Source organism: Channa argus, chromosome 9 (genome assembly GCF_033026475.1).
Source record: "Channa argus isolate prfri chromosome 9, Channa argus male v1.0, whole genome shotgun sequence".
Lineage (NCBI taxonomy): Eukaryota > Metazoa > Chordata > Actinopteri > Anabantiformes > Channidae > Channa > Channa argus.
The window spans coordinates 9415606-9433891 of NC_090205.1; the positions used below are offsets into that span (position 1 = coordinate 9415606).

Genomic DNA, 18286 nt, shown 5'->3' on the forward strand with positions numbered 1-18286 from the left:
GAAAAGTCCTAGTGTGATAGTGTTAAGTATTTGTATCTGTCATATAGTAGAGTGGAGTAAACACTGCAAATCATGTAGACGTGGGTCAAAATTTAAAATTTGTACTTTCCAAGCACAACATGTACTGGGCTGTGTTTGCCTATCTACTACATTAAAATACTTTAAAACAGAGTTGTTAGCAATAACAATTTATCTGCTGTTTTACTTCAGGACACCTTATTGTGTAGTGGGTGTGGTTGATTCCCCATTAAATAATATTGTTGTGTTGCTTTTATTTAAGGACTTTATTAGTTGAACCCTCCTTTCTGCCCACATGTGAGAATCTGCAGTAGCAAGTTTACTTAAGGCTGCCATATACTGTTTCATTACACATTAAAAAATAATTTCCTCGCAGCTCAAATTTTATGACTAGTGAGAAGGGTTGTAACTTTTTTCTTTGTAATAAGGCTCTGACTGGAATTATGAGTAATTTAAAATGGCAAAAAGCCCAAAGATGGTGACTTAAAAAAAAAACCACACTAACTGACCTTCAGAGAGCTGTTGGCGTCAGCAGAGGGCTCCTCAGCAAAACCACTGCTGTCTGACTGCTGACTGACTGTCCTCGACAGGTCTGAGAGAGACAATATAAATCATTGTAATCATTCCTGCAGAGCTTTTTCTGTCCATCAGATGGCAGATGAAAATTATTCATACAGAACAGTCTGTATGAATAATTTTCCTCTGGACAGTCTGTCCTCACTGAGATCAGAGTATGTTAAGACACAGGAAACATGTTTATGGCCTACAAAAACATGCATATCTGCTTCTACAGATAAGACAAGCTAAATATATAATCGAAAATTGTTTATTTGTCATTTCACCAAAGTCTATAATGCCAAGCATTTTGATCTTTGCCAAACTTAAAACATTTCAACATTGAACAATGCTTAAATACTGATAAATGCCTTTTTACACATTGCTGGGGTTATTGCTACCCTGTTTTTACTGAGCTATACTGATATTACAGTGAATTATTCAGTGAAGTATTTACACTTTGTTCAGAGAGCTGATATATATATATATATATATATATATATATATATATATATATATATATATATATATATATATATATATATATATATATATATATATATATATATATATATATATATATATATATATATATATATATATATATTTGCAGAGGATATATATATATAGATGGATAGACAGATTGATAGTTATTGCACACACACACACACACACACACACACACACACACACACACATATATGTACATGAATAATTAGGTTCCTATGTTTAGCTGTGCTTGTGCTTATGTTTCATTATGTGTTAGTGTTTATTCTAGACTTCTATCTGCATTTTCATTGCTGCTATCAAAGACTTTGCCTATGAAATGCATTGTATTGAAGGCAAAGACAATAACTTATATACTAATGTATATGTGGCTAAATTTTAAATTATTCTTTTAGTTATTAATGTATTAATTGTTACATTTTTTTAAGTTTGACTTTAATTAAATGTCAAAGTATTTTTTTCCTTCTCACTGCAAGATAATCACTAATATTACTAATTACGGCAATTGAACACTCTTGCATTTTGGATAAGCTGTTGCTAACAGAGCTGTGTTTCTCTAAATCTGATGTAAGTGCAAACCTCAGTTAATAAAATTATATAACACTGGTATTTCAGTGATTTATGCTCATAGCTTAGCTGTAGTTTTGGGGAAAATATCATATTTCAGTCTGCTTTGTGGAACTGTGATTCCAAAAAAATGTACTTCATTTACAGGCTCAAGCCAGATTTATACATACATATCCTGCACCAAACCTTAATGAGATAAAAACGACTGCTTAATTGGTCCAAATAAAAATGTGCAGCACGCAAGTGATAAATAAAAAAATAAAAAATACCAACATAGACAGGTCTCAAATTCCTAAATTTGATTGATTTGATGAAATTGGGGGCGACTGTGGCGCAGGAAGGTAGAGCGGTTGTCCACCAATCTCGCAGTTGTTGGTTCAATCGCCGGCTCCTCTGGTCACATGTCAACACAACACACTGAACCCCAACTTAGTTGCTCCCTGTAAGCGTTGGCCAGCTGCATCGGTGTGTGAGTGTGTGTGATTGTGAGTGCGAATGGGTGAATGAGAAGCAGTGTAAAGCGCTTTGAGTGCCAATAGGTAGAAAAGCGCTATATAAGTGTAGTGCAGACCATTTACCATTTAAATGTGAATATTTTTCAGTCAGTATTTTGCTATGATTGGTGTTTCACTGTACAGTTTTCACATGATGGTTTGTTATAGAATATAAAATAAACGCAATTTGATAAACTCTACAAAAACAAGCTAAATATAAACTAAAACAATTATGTTTTGTAAGCATCCCTTTTCCAAACCAGAACCAATATATGAATAAATGAGGTCCTATTTGTGGTGGATAGTGTTAATTAGAATTTGTAACACTAACTGATATGAACTAAACCTGGGGCACTGGGGGCCTCTATGGGAATTGGGCAATGAAATGTGGCAATTCAGCAACAAAGGCAAAAGAGAAGAAGACACAGATTTGAATACAGTAAATAATAAAACATGTAAAAACCATGGTGCTTATTTCGGTGGTTAATACTGAACGTGAACAGAAGTTTGCTGGGATACGCCGCATGAACATTTAAGTTAAAATCAGAGATTAAGGTGACCTCACCATTAGCTCTAGAAGATCTGACCGGTAGCATCTCATCTTCATTACTCTGAATCTGACAAATAAGCAACAAAGAGACAAACAGCTGCTGAGTCAGTAACTTCACTTGAAAAAAGTGAGACATTTCACTAACAGGCAAGTGTATAAACAGCAGCAGACTTTCATCAGACATCTTAGCGGTACATTCAAATGAGACAAGAGCATTTAAATCTTGCTTTATTTCCATGAATTTGTCGTCTAAAGTATTCTAGTAGACAATGTTGACAGACATACCTTTACTACGAAGAGTCCTCATGCGCACATTATCTAACAAGAGATGGACCCTTTGTTTTGGTAACTGATGAGTCAACAGTCAGGGAAAACATTTACAGTAAGTATAGATAACGACATTATAAAAAGGACTGGTTCCAGTTTGGTTAAGACCAATAGTTGGTAGCTATATAAATAATTTATCTGTTCCTTCTTTGCAGTTTTTTAACACAGGAACTGTCTTATAGGTTTTACACCAGTGCCTGGTGTATTTATATCAACAAATGGTCGAACGAGTTTTAACCATGGTTCTCGGTTAAACCTTGTTGATAGTTATATAAGGAATTTAAATTATTTTACTGACGCCATCTGAATTCACCTATAGAAAAACAATCCCACAAGAGTGTAAAGATCTTTACACTCTGGAAGGTGATTTATACTGTAAGATAACGAAGACCCACCATCGTCACTGACAGCATTATATCCCCGGAGAACAATCCTTGTGCGTGTGTGAGGACATTGGAAACCTGAAAATGATCAAATACAAGTAGAAAGAACCCAGGAGAACACCTGTACCTCTTCCATGTCAAAGGAGCCCGTGTTTTCAATGAGAAGCTGGGCCAGCTGTGGTGGGGCCAGGCTGCAAGGAGGTTTCTCTGGGTTTGAGGGTAGGTTCTTCTCCTCTTCCTCTTTCACCACCTGGGTTCTCTCCACTGTTCCTTCATTGGTTAATTGAAGGTCAGCAGATATCGTTTGTTGCTCTCTTTTGGCTGCTGGTCCTGTGCTGCTCTTTTCAGGGCTGATGGGAAATCAAATTTTAGGCAACAGTCACTTCATATTGGCCATTATAACCAGGATGGGAAAGTAAGTAATGTGGGTAGGGTTGTAAACATAAGCTCCTCCTATGACTTTCAGGCTAACAAACATTTAATCTTTTGTCACGGTCCTCACATCCTAAATACCCAAACAGCATCTCCCTTCTCTGCTAGTTTATTATTTCATTATTTAAGTTTCAAAATAAAAAGGCTAGTTCCACTTCCTCTTTCAAACTACGTGGACAATTGAGAACCTCTTGATTTCCTTAATTAAGTTAAATCTAAACTATGGAATCAAGAAAGAACGTCAATTCAGAACCAGAAACAAATGTGTCTTGTTACCAAACCATGTATTTTTATTCAGTTGTGAACAACTCACACTGGCAGTGATAAAAAAATAAGCACATTAACACAAGTCTGTAATTAATTTATTTGTAGTTTTGACTATTTCCACTTTATGCCAATTAATATTTTTAATATACTACATTAACGTAAATGTTGTACTTTTTTGGATATTTCCACTACTCCTTATTTTAAATGATGCGTCTGAATATTTCTTCTATATAATAGTTGTCTAACATTAGCTATTGTTATCGGCCTGTCCAGATGTACCTTTCATTTGTAAGCCGATCTGTCTCTCCATCCCCATTGGTTTCCTCGGTAACTGTTGCCAAGGGACAGTTGTCCTTCTTGCGGCTGTGTTTCGGGCTGACTATGTCTCCCTGGTGGTCAGGGTCGCTACTGCAGCTGTTCTGTTCAGGACCAGTATTTCCGTTGCCATGTGTGTGATCAAGTGGGCTGTGTCCGTTGAGTTGTGTGTGCTGGTTAGGTGTGTGTGTGTCAGGCGACTCGGAGGAGGCTGCAAGCAGGTTGTGTTTGGTAAGGGTTTTCTTGAGGAGTTTGGCGACGTTACGAGCAGAGCTGGTCCTCTTTAGAGGGGGAGGTGACGAGTCAGCTCCTTCTTCTCCTTCCTCTCCTCCTGTCAGAAACAACACAAGAAAAGGTGTGTTTGTGTCTTTCTATATCTACATCTATCTATCTATATATCTATCTATCTATCTATCTATCTGTATATCTATCTACCTATGACTATATATGTATACACTCACTCCCTCACACAGTTCTATTTATTTTATATTTATTTATATTTATTTATAACTTAATGGAATGACTACAGCCCACACTGCTCTTTTGACATTAAATCTTCATAAGAGTGATACATTTGTGAAAATAATTTTCAGAAAGTGGGATTAAACAGCTGGAATCACAGCTGCTCTCAATATTTCTAATTAACAAATTGCATGTAATACACCACAACTGGACACAACTTTTATCCTCCAGTTTGTTCTGGTGCAATTTGAGTGTCACAGGGTTTTGACATGATTACCTTGCTCCCTGGTGCTGATGCGCTGAACAGGTTGACCAGATACCTGACTGTAGAGCTGGAAGAACTCATTAGCTACTGTAGTCAAGACCTCTATCTGACGGAAACGACCTGAAAGAGACAGACAGACACAAATTAAATATTACAAACAACTTCAATCCACCACAGAAAAATCTCGATTTGTTTAAACAAGTTTATAAGTAAATTTGAAGGAAATTAACAGATGCTCATGAGAGATTTGCAAGATTTTGTATAATATTTTGTTCTTAAGTACAGAAATCACACTTCAGAAGACAGGAAACGCAAGCAGCACATTTTGGAAGGAGGTGTTTTGTTTCACATCTGATGAAGCCTGGCCAGTCAAAAAAAAAATAAAGAATTAATACAAGAAAAACCTTTTTTTTTTTAAAATGTTGCATCTATGTTTCAGAATTTGGCCAATTGTGTTTCAGACTGTATATGGCTTTCAGTTACTGTCACAAAATACATTTATAGAAAGCAATGCCAAAGGAAAACTAGGAGAGACCTTAACATCCACAGCTGTAATGGCTAGTACAAACCAATAAGTGATGGACACAAAAGCCTTTTATGTCTGTGCCAACTCTAGATTTAAACTGACAAAAATTTCCCAAAGTGTTACCACATCCACATGTATGATAGGGTAAACCTAATGTAAATGTCAATGTCTACCCAAGGACTTTATGCATACATTAGCACGCTTCCAAAACATTAAAGTTTGAATTGTCTGCATCACAAGGTTCCAAAAGTTAGCTACGTGGGCTGGCAGCTTCCGAAAAATGGAAGGTTATAAACTTTGCAACAAGGTCTGGTTTCTTAAGCACACAAACTGTTTATTTTCTTTTCACTTTTTCATGGTGCTCAGCCAGATACAACAAGCAAAGAAGTTCTTTTTCTTCTTGGGGCTTATTCTGCTTTTTGTGGCAGAGGTTGCTATTGTGTGTTATATAAGGCTACATGTGTGGAAAGTGTCTGCATAGCTTTAGTGTGCCCAGCTCCAGTGTGAATAGAAGCATGTCTACATCTGTAGCGCATGCTTGAGTTTCTCCAAGGGCAGGGAAAAACCAAGAACTGGCCTTTAGTACACTAAATGGCAGACAGTAGATCAAGAAGCAGATTATTTAAAGTCAAACATAGTTAAATGTTTGACCACATCAACATCCAGCAGTGTGGCAGCTTTCTTCCTCCTCTAAGCTATTTTAAAATATCTCTCCTGGTTAGATATTTCCTGTTGTCACTCAGGTTGTTTTTAAAAGGCATCTTGTAACATCATACAGTCTCACCTCCAGATGTATAATTGAATTTTTTTGAAAATAAAAATCCATCAATGATGATACAGTCCAGTGTTTCAAATGTTCTAATTGCTCAACAAATATTGTCTTAATCTTTAAATGAGATAGAAGTCATGTCTCCACCCATATGCAGTGCGAATTCACAAATTCTTTAGAAAACTGGGAAAAGCAAATGTGAATCAATGTACATTTCTTCTCACTATTATTTGAATTTTAGGAGATGCATTTTAATAAACTGCTGGTGGCATTTCAAATAGCCCTAAAATATTGCAAAATGGGAAGAACGCAAAAAGAAGATGGAAAAAGGAAAATAGTCAAACCTCAAACAATGAAAAAACTCATTTGGGTAGTTTTATGTATTACTTTGCAATGTTTTTCCCATTTGTAATTGCACAAATTGGAAATAAACAGCTGGATGGAAAATCACTAAGCTGACCCTGAAATAACGTCTTATTTACTACACTGTACACAGTCTATAATGTCTGCTACCAATCGCACAATGCATAACATCACATTTCATAGATGCATAAATTAATTGTACACCAGTTAGTGATCATATAAAACTGCTCTTTGTCCAAAATCTTAATTAACTGCTCACCTCAGTCTAAACTTCATGATGTTTATTAAATAAGGAGAACTCAGCGATGGAATGACTTCAGATACAGGCAAGATAAGGTGGATTACTGCTCCAGGATGAAAAAAAGACATGCTAACTAAAAAAAAAAGAAAGAAAAGGCTTATAGGAAAATAGAAAATATGAATACCTATAACTTCACTGCCTGATTAACATTTGCTTTGCAAAAGAATTTCAGATTCTGCAGTAAAAGATAGAAAAAACTAAAAGTGAATACATCAGAGCCAGTCTTCACTACGTTCTTTCTCATCTATGGTCATGGACAGTCAAGCTGTCAGTCTAGTCTCTAACAGGATGATGACTTGCATACTTTCCTTCCTTCCTCCCCTCCATCGCTCACTATCTAAATATTCGGTGTCTGTTATGAAACAAAGAATTCTGCCTTATGTCTGTCGCTCTGTAAATGGCTCATAACTTCTGAAATACAGCACAAGTCTAACTCTCTTACCTTTGACCTCACCCTGCTGTCTTACAACTAAAATAGATTTATTGGCTGGGTTTTAGTTAAATCACTGTTATATACTGAAAGAACTAAAACACCTAGCCTGAATGAAGGAACTTTGACACTGATAGATGACATCATGAAAGACAAGTGCTATAAAAATAAACATTTGTGTATTTTTAAAGGTTATTTCTGCATATTTTGTACAAACAGATGGAAAATGGCCAGGGACACAAATGACCCTTCCCTGAGATGAGAATTTGAAGATACCTCACGCGTGTTAACTATGGGGTGAGGGGTGGCATCTTATGCGGTATTCACTCATCCTGCTACAGCAGCAACCTGCATATCTATGCATATAAGCCCTTCAAATTTAATAGAGCTATAGCAAAGGTAAGGCAGTACTAGTCTACTGGCTGTGGTTTAGACGGTGTATAAAATCGAATGTGTGAATTTGAAAGTATGTGCACAGCTGTGTCTTGGTCAGTGCATCTGACTTTATTGCCTGTCAGTAATGACAGAAACATTACTTCTATTCAAGGCATGTACAGGTTATTTTAAATTTTTTGTATAGGTTATATATTATTTATAACACCAACTAGTTGCTAGAAACAGGCCTAAACATCTTTTGCCTTTTTCTTTTTCCTTTTATTATCAGTTAGTGATTCAGTTTGGTGTAAAAGTTTTCATCTCCTTATTTTTTTTCATCAGCATACTATTTACTTATAACACCTTCAGCTTGTATGATTGGTCTTTTGTTAGAAATTAATTAAAGTTCATTTTAATTAGTGTATCAAGAAACTTTTGCACCAATGTTATTATTTTACTATAACTTTTTTTATACATTCCTTGACAATTTTTCTTACTTCTGATGATAAACAAAAAATTTGTACTAGCTAAATGTCCATTGTTATTATTTTAGGTTTAAGGTTAGGTTTGCATCCCCTTACACTGTGACTGTAAAGGGATGCAATCTAACCTTATATTGGTGCAAAATTTGCATTCCCCAATGATAAATTTAACCATTGCCTTTAATTAATTTCTGATTAAGGCAAATTTGTACTAGTTAAATGTGCATTAAATATAATGATGGAAAAAAATGTTTTACAAAATAAACTGATGCAAATTTTTGTATCCAACTGTAGGTTACAGTAGTTAAGCCTCTCCTTCCTAGATTTGGCTTTTCTAACATTTACAGTATGGTTCCACCTCAGCATTCTTAGTAACCCTGTTTCCAGCACTAGCAGATGGCAAAAGCTAACTTCTGCAAAAATGAAAGTGAATGTCTGACTTCTATTCATCATGTGGACACAAATGTGATAAACTGCAAACTGTTTGCTTAGATGTTAGCCATTACAACTTGGTAAGATAAACATCAGCTTAATCTGATGCTACCAAAAGGTCAATAAAACATATTGTTGTACCTTTTAAACAGGCTGAAATGTTTTAAAAAGGTGCTATGAAAATCCAACATTTGAAAACAAATTAAGAAAAACAAAAATTAAAAACAAATTAAGCTAACAGGAAACTAGAGCAGTACATGTTACAATGTATTTGTACATGTTATTTCAGTCACATGACTAAAAAACCTGATTCCTGCATCACATTCCTGCACATGCCTGCTGATTACATCAGCAGGCATGTGTGATGATAGTAATTCTGTGAGTGTGTTTCCTGCAGACTGCTGACTTTGCATTAATGTGCATTCTGAGGATCTTAAAACAGGAAGCGAAGAATAGGAGAAAACGACACGTACTCCCCTGTTTTTTCTCTCGCTTCATCCCTAGAGATTCTTTCTGATGGTGAGAACAGAGCTTACATAACAAACAACAACACACACGTGTCTGGGAACCGATGGGACAGTATGAGAATGCTCTGGAAAGAAGAAAGCTTCCAGGAACCACACACAGACCACAGGCTGTAAAGGGAGGAATTCACTTAGAAAAAACAGATCCAGTTCTGCTGTTTCCCATAAAGTTAGCCAGCAGCACCAGGTTGTCTTGCTCAAGTGTGAATTCAGTATATTTCTCTATAAGTGCCAGCAAGTTTGAAATAAAAAGCTGGATGAATTGCCAAACAGCATCTCAAAGCTCTTTCCCTGACGGCTTGTCAGTGTTGAAAATAAAGCTAAAATAGCTTGGGTGGACATCTGGCAGGCAGAACCCCAGCCTGTGTATGACGCTTTGGCAAGCCCAGCAAACCTCCGTGTCTGGGGCTAGAGTGTCTATCATCCACTCTGTTTGCTGTGGAGCACATCCTTACCAGCAATCAGACAATCAGCCCAATTTGTTGGAACAAACTCCAGTCATTCTTATCTCAGCAATTGAGGATAAAAATATGAACATTTAAAGATATGTTCATATTTTTATCCATCATGGATTAATATCAGGAAGGCATCTGATCGGTCCCATATCAGTTCTCCTGCGTTACAAAATCTGCCACAGAACTTCACACCAAATTCACTTTGTCTCAAGTGATCAATAAACACACATGTAGAAGTAGTGCACGATTGCCCAACACTGATCAAGACAGTAAATCTATCACACCTCATGGTTCTACCATACCGAAACACAATAAAATTCAGACATCCAAACAAACCATTACTACAAGCCATGCAAGAACATTCTTGTCCCCTCAGTGGTTAAAGGAATAACAGCACAACTGGCATTTCCTAATAACTATGCAAATTATCTAGGCAATAAAACCCCAAAAAAGAAAAACCACGCCAGCTAAATGCCAAATGCACTTTGAGAAAATGTCTTGAAAGACTGTACAACCTTCTTTCGCACTATGCAAAGAACACAGGCTGCCAAATAATCTTCTAGTTCAAAACTGCTGATTTGGGCTAGATCGAGGTTGGATCATATTTCCACCACAAACAAACCACTTGAGATTTTGTTTGGAACTGGACTGAGACCACATCCAGCAAAGAGTCCCGGTGCAGTTGTTTTGGTCAGTTGTTGCATTCAGACCTGTCCAAACAAATGCCTTTACAAAGACACTGCCAGAAGCAGGTATAATAATAAGCTTTGGGTAGCTTCAGCCTACTGCTTCTCAGTCTGAGAGGATGTTTAACATCATATTAGTGCTTAGGTTGTCCAAAAATCCAACTGATATGTATAACGCATAATCATTCGTGATTGAATTTGTCAAAATAAAAATGCAAAGATTGAAACAATCTAGAGGTGCTAAAGTGTGTTTATATGACATGGATGTAGGAGTTAGTCATGTGAGTCAGTGATTCAGTGAGGGGCATTTTGTCAGTGTACAAGCTCCTCATTTGTGCTTTCCTCTGTGCAGGCTTTAATAATTGCTCATCTAGTAATATACTCCCAACCTTAGGGCCTTTATCAAAATTCAAAGAAATTTATTTTGTTTTATTTGACTGCAACTTGAGTTTTGAGCATCACATCACTAAACTTTATCAGTCATGCTTTTATCATCTTAGGAACATTGCATAACTCTGACCTATGTTAAATTTTAATGATGCTGAGACTATTATTCATGCTTTTATCTCCTCTTGTCTAGATTATTCCAATAGCCTATTTTTCTCACTTCACCAAAAAGACTAGAAACGGCTAAAAATTATTCAGAACTTAGTAGCGAGGATCCTGACTAGAACTGGGAAGTTTAGCTACATTACTCTTTGTCTTGCATCTCTACATTGGCTCCCTGTTGATCTTAGGACAAATTTTAAGATTTTACTGATTACTTATAAAGCACTGCATGGTTTAGCGCCATCCTATATTTCTGATCTTTGAATTCCATATGTGTAATTACGAAACTTAAGATCATCAGACAGCGGATTGTTGTCTGTTCCAACTTCCCGGTTAAAAACCACTGGGGATAGAGCATTTTCCATCATGGCTCCAAAACTGTGGAAGGACCTTCCTGAGGAAATCAGGCCCTCTGACTCAGTGTCATCTTTTAAGTCTTGTCTGAAAACAATTTTTTATGATTTATTGACTGATTTTATTTATTTAACTTTATTTTCCTTTTTAATGTACAGCACTTTGTACTTTGTTTGATAAGTGCTTTATAAATAAAGCTATTATTATTATTATTATTATTATTATTATTATTATTATTATCCTTTTTGGGGGGGTCAGTTTGAGTTTTTGGCCCTTTTCTCTTGTCATGACTCAGTTCATTGAGCTTCAGTGTGCGTGCCACCAAACAGTTCATCACTCATTCAGTTGTTATCTGTAAATAATCACACAATTAGGTCAAGATCCTGAGATAAGCAGTCCAAAACTATATCCATATATATGTAGCCACTCCCACACTCAGTGTTCATAATGCACTCCATCATGTTGTTTGTATAAGGGATCTAACAGTCAGGTTATTACCTCTGGTGAACTTTGAGCAACAGACTGCAGCAAAGTTTGAATTAGAGATCAGTGACCGATCCGAATGTGTTTGTATTAATAATAACATAGTATCAAAACAGTTGTCTGTGATTATGTATGTCATTCAAAATATGTGTTAATACAATATTTAAGAGTCGCAGTGGCGAATTCTGTGGTTAGTTACACCATTACACCAGTTTACAATGACATGATACTTTAATTGCACATATAATTCATTAAATAGTTGGGTGGAAAACTGTGTTTTAATTTGTGGTTAGAGTTCAGATTAAACAAGTAAACATCGTCTGGTCTGTGAACAATGCAAATAATGGAAAGTACTTAATAACTTGCACTGTCACACTGATAAGTGAAGCATCAAAGCTTGTTAAATGTTTCAACATAAGCACTGAGCTGCAACAGAAACTAAGTCAGCTGAGCTAGATGTTAATGCCAAACAATTACAATAAGTCATATATCACATGCTTTTATCCAAAATGACTTACATGTAAGTAGCACAGGCTAAGTGCTACCTTGGGTTCAATATCTTGCCACTTTGGCTTGTAGCAAGCAGGAAACACGAGTCAAACCACTGACCTGGTGCTTCATAGAGGACTGCTCTGATAACTGAGCTACAGCCCCTTGAATGTAACTTTGCGCCAAAGTTACAATCTAGACACACAACTATTGAGGTGCAAAATCAAAAAATGGCTGCGTGTGCGTGTTCGGTTAGCGAGCCAGTACTGTCATGCAAACACAAGTTCGAAAACAAAAAGAAGCCAGGATGTTAGCAGAGCAGGTCTGTGTGTATTTGTTTGTGTGTATCAGGGACAAACAGATCTTTGTCCTTGCTGGCTGTGTTGTCCAGGCAATTGGCAGAGCAGCAAAAAAAGCTGTAGGACCCCACAAAACACCACAATAATACTGAGAACAGGGCACACACACGCACACACACACACAAGTTACACTTCCTCTGTCTTAAGTTTCAGGACGTGAACCTCTGAACTTTACCAACATGGTCAGACCCCCACCGGCAGTAGAAGAACACACAGTCAAGGACACAGACAGTGCAGTACATACTAGTCAGAGCGTAGTTGGGGTTCTCCAGTTCCATGCGCTGCATCTGAGCTGCCAGGTATACCTGAAGGTGAACCAGAAGCAATGTTATAATAAAACTAGTCATTAATGTTTCTGATTAAACACTTAGCGGGTAAAAAAAAAAAGTGCATCTTCTCACCAGGTAAAACTATACATTGACAAAGACTGAAAATGAAGACTTTCCTCATAGTAAGATTGGCGGCTGTTTTTGGGCCATACTAGGAGCAGTCACTTGACTCATGATCCCTAGAGGATTCTAATACTTTTACCACAACTGGATATATGTTTCAGGCTGAAAACCCTTCCCTGACTTACAAAGTTTTCATGAATCCATTCAAATATCACAATATCAACTACATAATTTGCCCAAAATTTTGAGTTTTTTGTGAAATATCCATGTCCATTCGCCATGTTCAATTCCCCCAGAGAATTAGGTACTAGGGGGCTCAAAGGAAAAAGTCCAGATAATGTCGGGAGCATCTCTCTCAGACATTTGTGTTCTTACATACACCCCCTCTGGACAAAGTCAGGACAATGTCAGGATTCCACTGTGTGAAAGGGGGTTAAGACTACAGTGTGAACCTGAACCCCTTAAAAACATGCACTCGAATTCTGAAATACAACTCCAGACAATGTCCAGAGCTGATTTCTGACATTGCCTGGAGTTCATACGTGAAACAGGCTCCGGAGTGACAGGGAGTATACTGATAATTTTGACTTTTTAAGGGTATTAAAGCGTTTTACAATTGTGTTTGTTCTGTTATCATACGATTTTTATCATTACCTTGATGTCAATGCCTCGTGCTGAGGAGGAGCTGTTAAAGAACCTGTTGGGAACCTTTGAAGCCAAGTCAGGCTCTTCTTGACCAAAACCGAGATTCAGGAGAATTTCCTCAGGGTCCTCCTCGTACAGGTCCAGTAGCTCTGACACACTGCAGACACATACACAAACAGTCAGTCAACAAGTCAGTTATATGATCACTGAGGTAGCTGGTTACTTAGTCTGCTGGTTAGTTTATTTAGTCTAACCGCAGTGTCAGGAGGATCTCCTCTGGGTGCTCCTTTGACTGCTCCAACACCTCTGAAACACTACGAAAACACAGACAGCCAGTTAGTATTTCTCACACACGGCTAGGTGCTAGTGGGTTATTCTGTTAGTCAGGTAATAAGTTCATTATTTCGTTAGTATGTGTGATGGCTCAGCCTCACTGGAGATTGCAACATTGCTGTTGCCCCTACCCCAGTCCCTCAACATGCCCACACAGGGAGGTAGCTGGCAGAATAGAATCAGACCTTCCAGAAACTGTAATTACTGTACTGTGGATCAAAATGAACCTAGTGAAGCACGTAAAATCCTTCATCGGTGTGGTTTTGATGATGGTAAATAGTTTCTAGTCGTTGGCAGAAAAGTAACTGCAATAGGTTTTTTATATGTTAGGCAACATTGCATGGCAACATTAGTTTTTATCTATCATGGCATGCAATGTTGCAAGTGTGTTCCACAAAACACATTTTGAAGTTTCGTGACACAGAGTGTGGGGGTAAAGCAGCACCTGAGAAAATACAGTCCTCCTCATACCAATAAATGTGGAGGCTTGATTTGCATGAAATAATTTCTACCTTTCTATGAAGGTTTAATTATGTGTTTGAAAGACAGGTTCACATTTCTTCTGTTTCATAACAGCAGTCAGTTGTCCATATTAACAACAAAATGTAGCTAGTAGCAATTTTTTCACTTGTTCAGACTGGTCGTTAATAGATAACCTTCTAATTTCAGAATGACAGGGTTTAAATGGCTAACACGTTGGTTTTGTGACTGTGAGCAGGACTTGAGAGTGTCTGGTAAAAATTTTTCATTTATTTAACCATTTTAGATATTTTCTGATGCTGCTAACTAAATAAAAGGTAATTTTTCTGAACTGAGGGTCCTTACGTGCCTGAACGTCTTTCTACTTTCTGAAGCCACCTTATCTTCCCAAGTAAAAGCTGCTTTGACATGAACCTGCTCCTTAGTTTCACTTGTGTCCATCTCCAGTAGGGTTCAAATTAGCTTCATATTACCTTTGTACTATATTTTAGACAGAAAAGATTACTATGGATTTCATACCCCATCTCTGAAAGCACATCTGGAACCTGACTGTTGCTTTGAGAACAGATTAGAAAAGCTGTGAACTTATCCTTTACTGGAGCAAAAGTAGCCTACTGAAGGTCTGATGTCTATCTGCATCTCTGCGATGTTTCTTTTCTCGCTGCTGTTGGTTTTTACGTTGAACCGATTGGTTTTAACTCTGACACAACAGAAACATCAAAAATCCTTCAATCAGCTGTAAAGCCTTATCACACTGATCACAGCCCAGAAGTCTCTCAAACCTTGCATCCAGAACTTTCTACACAGGATGGATTATCCATGATCCACCACCCATAGCCCATTATGAACCTTTACACAAAGTAAACCATTCACCTCCATTTGGTGGAGCACTGTCCAAACCCTGGCATCACAGTGCCCCACCTACCCACCACCACCTAAACCAACCTCCCAAAACACTAACATCCACCACAGACAATCCAATAGTATATTAATCACACATTTCTACTCTTAGTTTATTTGCCACACCTGCAATGATGCCCAACTGAAAAAGCTATAACTGGGATAGAGCAGTGGCACTGTTAGCTGTTATTATTTAATAAACCAGGCAATGGTTACTGAGATGAGCCCTAAGAAAATAAAAGAAAGTTGGTTCAGTTAGTTACAGAGAGAAAACCTAAGCACAGAGGCTCAAATCAAATGTGCTAATGTCTTTATAATGTACACTTACGTACAGTAAATTATATTATATTAGTGGTTTGCCTTGTTTTTTTGTTTGTGAAGGTCAACAGTAAGTCAATTAAAGGCCTTGGGACACCAGTTTTGGTCAGCTGTTAGACAATGTCAATCAAATGGAGTGCGGCTATCACCCTAATTATGTGGTGGCAGTAGTTAGACCCCTGTTGACAATTTTTCAGTTTATTTAGTGTTGAATCAGGATTGGACACTGTAGATGAGAGAGACCAATCTTATTGATTGCTCAGCTTATCAAATCATTGAAATGGGGAAATGGAAGTGACAAAAGCAAACAAATGAAAAAAATTTACTTGCTTTTATTATCAGAGAAAGTTATCTTGCTGAGGACTTTAATGGTGTCGGGTTGCTTGTTCCTCTATTTCATCACATAATACAAAGTATAGCATTAAGAATTAAGAGTGAAACTAATATCAGTGAGAAAGAATTACATCACTAATGCTGGATTATATCCAGCATCATTGCCTGTGAATCCATCGTGTGAAACAAAGGCAAATGAAATTGAACACGGTAATAATTGATACTGCATATTGTATTTGTAAATGGACACAGTAAATGAACACATATGGACTAAAACACTTTCTTTTTCATGACTTTTTTTCATCTTGCTACTGCTAATTTACTATTAATGGAAAAGGTTGAAAAAGTAATTGTCTTGCCTGATGTTGATAATCAGCCAAGAAACAGTCTTTGTGAAAGAAATCAGGGTCCATAGAAGAATTGTTTTAAAAATAAAGTTGTGCTATATTGAAGTGCATTACAGGGATGTTGAGGTTTACATACAGAGGCAGTAAAAGAACATAACAGAATGGCTGCACCTGAAAGCAGATTAAAACTGGGGGTGATTTTATGAAATTCATAGAAATTATAACGTTAAGGAAAATGAGAAAAAAATTACTTGGCTTTACATATCTTTTTCTCTTTTTTTTAATAGGTTGGTTTGAACTCAAATAACAGCTCTCCATGTTGGCACTCCTCTCTACCTGAGATAAATGTGCTATTTCCTGCAGAAACCTCTATGAGTCTGATTGAAGACCAACAAGGTCTACTGACCTGGACACAGTGCTGCTCTTCCCAGATCCTGTAGAGTTCATGCTTCTTCCTCTCTCCTTAAACTGACTTCTCTTCTCTTCTGCCACAAGACTGAAACTACACACACAACACATTAACAAAAAGACAGAAATATTGATACACATACTGGATACAGTATAGAAAGATAACTTAGATATGGACCAGGTGGAACTTTATTTATCGAACGCAAGGGTGAATAACCAATGCTTACACTCATCTATATAATCTGATTAGTAGCACTTTTGTCAGAACTTTTAAACTACAACAGAACTTCCATTAAGATGAGTCCACATTCGTATGCATGCCTTTTTTTAAAAGCCAAGTAATAACCGCACAGAAAATCTCTGGGGAGCTGAACTCTTTCCATCATAAGAGAACAGGTAGGCTGCAATCAATAAACAATCTCTAGCAACTAACTGTTCAGTGTATAAATGTCCCAATACAGTGAAAAGGGCTCATTAATATTCCCTGATAACAAGTTTAACATATTGAGATTGTTTAGTTTCTGAGCACCAGTCCAAAATCCCAAAGAGTAAACTCACGATCCCTAAGAGAACAAGGAAAACTAAGAAGCGGGTACGAGAAATCTTTGCTTAAGATTGTTTTCAAACAATTACTCAGCTATTCAATTTGATTTATTCAGTGCCAATTTACAACAAACATAACCTAAAGTTACTTCACATAGTGAGGTCAAGACCTTACAGGATTTTAGAAATAACCCAACAAGTCCTTCTTGAGCAAGCACTAGGCTACAGCAGAAAGAAAAACTCCCTTTAATGGAAGGGAAATATCTCTGACTATAAGAATTGTTCCTGAATAATTTTCTGTCAATCAGTTATTTGATGGAATCAACATATACACTGGTCAGTTTCTGGATGTCTAACAACAAATTCTGTCCCTGGGTCCACACAGAAAGTCAATCATACAATGACATATAGAGGATAAAATAAAAATCGACTCACCAGGATTCAGTTTTACTGCTAGTTGACTGAAGATAGTTGGCTGCAGAGAAAAAAAAAAAAAAAAAAACGTATTAAAAAACATACTCATATATCACGACGGACAACATGCTGCTGGACAAGCTCATTAAATTAGATTGCGCCTAATATTTTTTTTATTAATCATTTATCTGTCTCAAACATTTCTGGATGATTGTTGAATCATTTAGTCCATAAATGTCAAAAATAGTAAGAAAATATTCCCTCAAGAGCTCAAGGTGAGTTCTTCAAATCGGCTTCTTTTGTCAGACTGATAATCACACTGAACCCACAGTTCACTTAACCCTTCCCCTGAACAGTCATTGTCTAGTGATAGCTAAGCAACCATAAGCAGACACATTAGGTCTGTCAAGGCTTGGATTCCCCATGTTGAAAAGGCTGATTTAGAAAATAAAGC

At 37.0% G+C, this 18286-nt stretch overlaps 1 protein-coding gene across 8 annotated transcripts in view; it reads right to left on the bottom strand.

Annotated features, from left to right (window-relative positions):
• itprid2 (ITPR interacting domain containing 2) overlaps window positions 1-18286 on the bottom strand; it is a 41429-nt gene that overhangs the window by 8483 nt on the left and 14660 nt on the right. For 5 of the 8 annotated variants that reach the window (XM_067515428.1, XM_067515423.1, XM_067515425.1 and 2 more), the window contains 11 exons: window positions 17854-17893; window positions 16874-16969; window positions 14011-14070; window positions 13766-13913; window positions 12964-13024; window positions 5155-5262; window positions 4380-4746; window positions 3529-3751; window positions 2707-2758; window positions 2473-2505; window positions 528-610 (listed from right to left, as the gene is read on the bottom strand). In XM_067515428.1, coding sequence (XP_067371529.1) covers window positions 528-610; window positions 2473-2505; window positions 2707-2758; window positions 3529-3751; window positions 4380-4746; window positions 5155-5262; window positions 12964-13024; window positions 13766-13913; window positions 14011-14070; window positions 16874-16969; window positions 17854-17893 — 1271 coding nt within the window. The remainder of the gene's footprint in view (window positions 1-527; window positions 611-2472; window positions 2506-2706; window positions 2759-3528; window positions 3752-4379; window positions 4747-5154; window positions 5263-12963; window positions 13025-13765; window positions 13914-14010; window positions 14071-16873; window positions 16970-17853; window positions 17894-18286) is intronic. The other 3 variants (XM_067515427.1, XM_067515426.1, XM_067515430.1) reach the window with 3 other exon arrangements.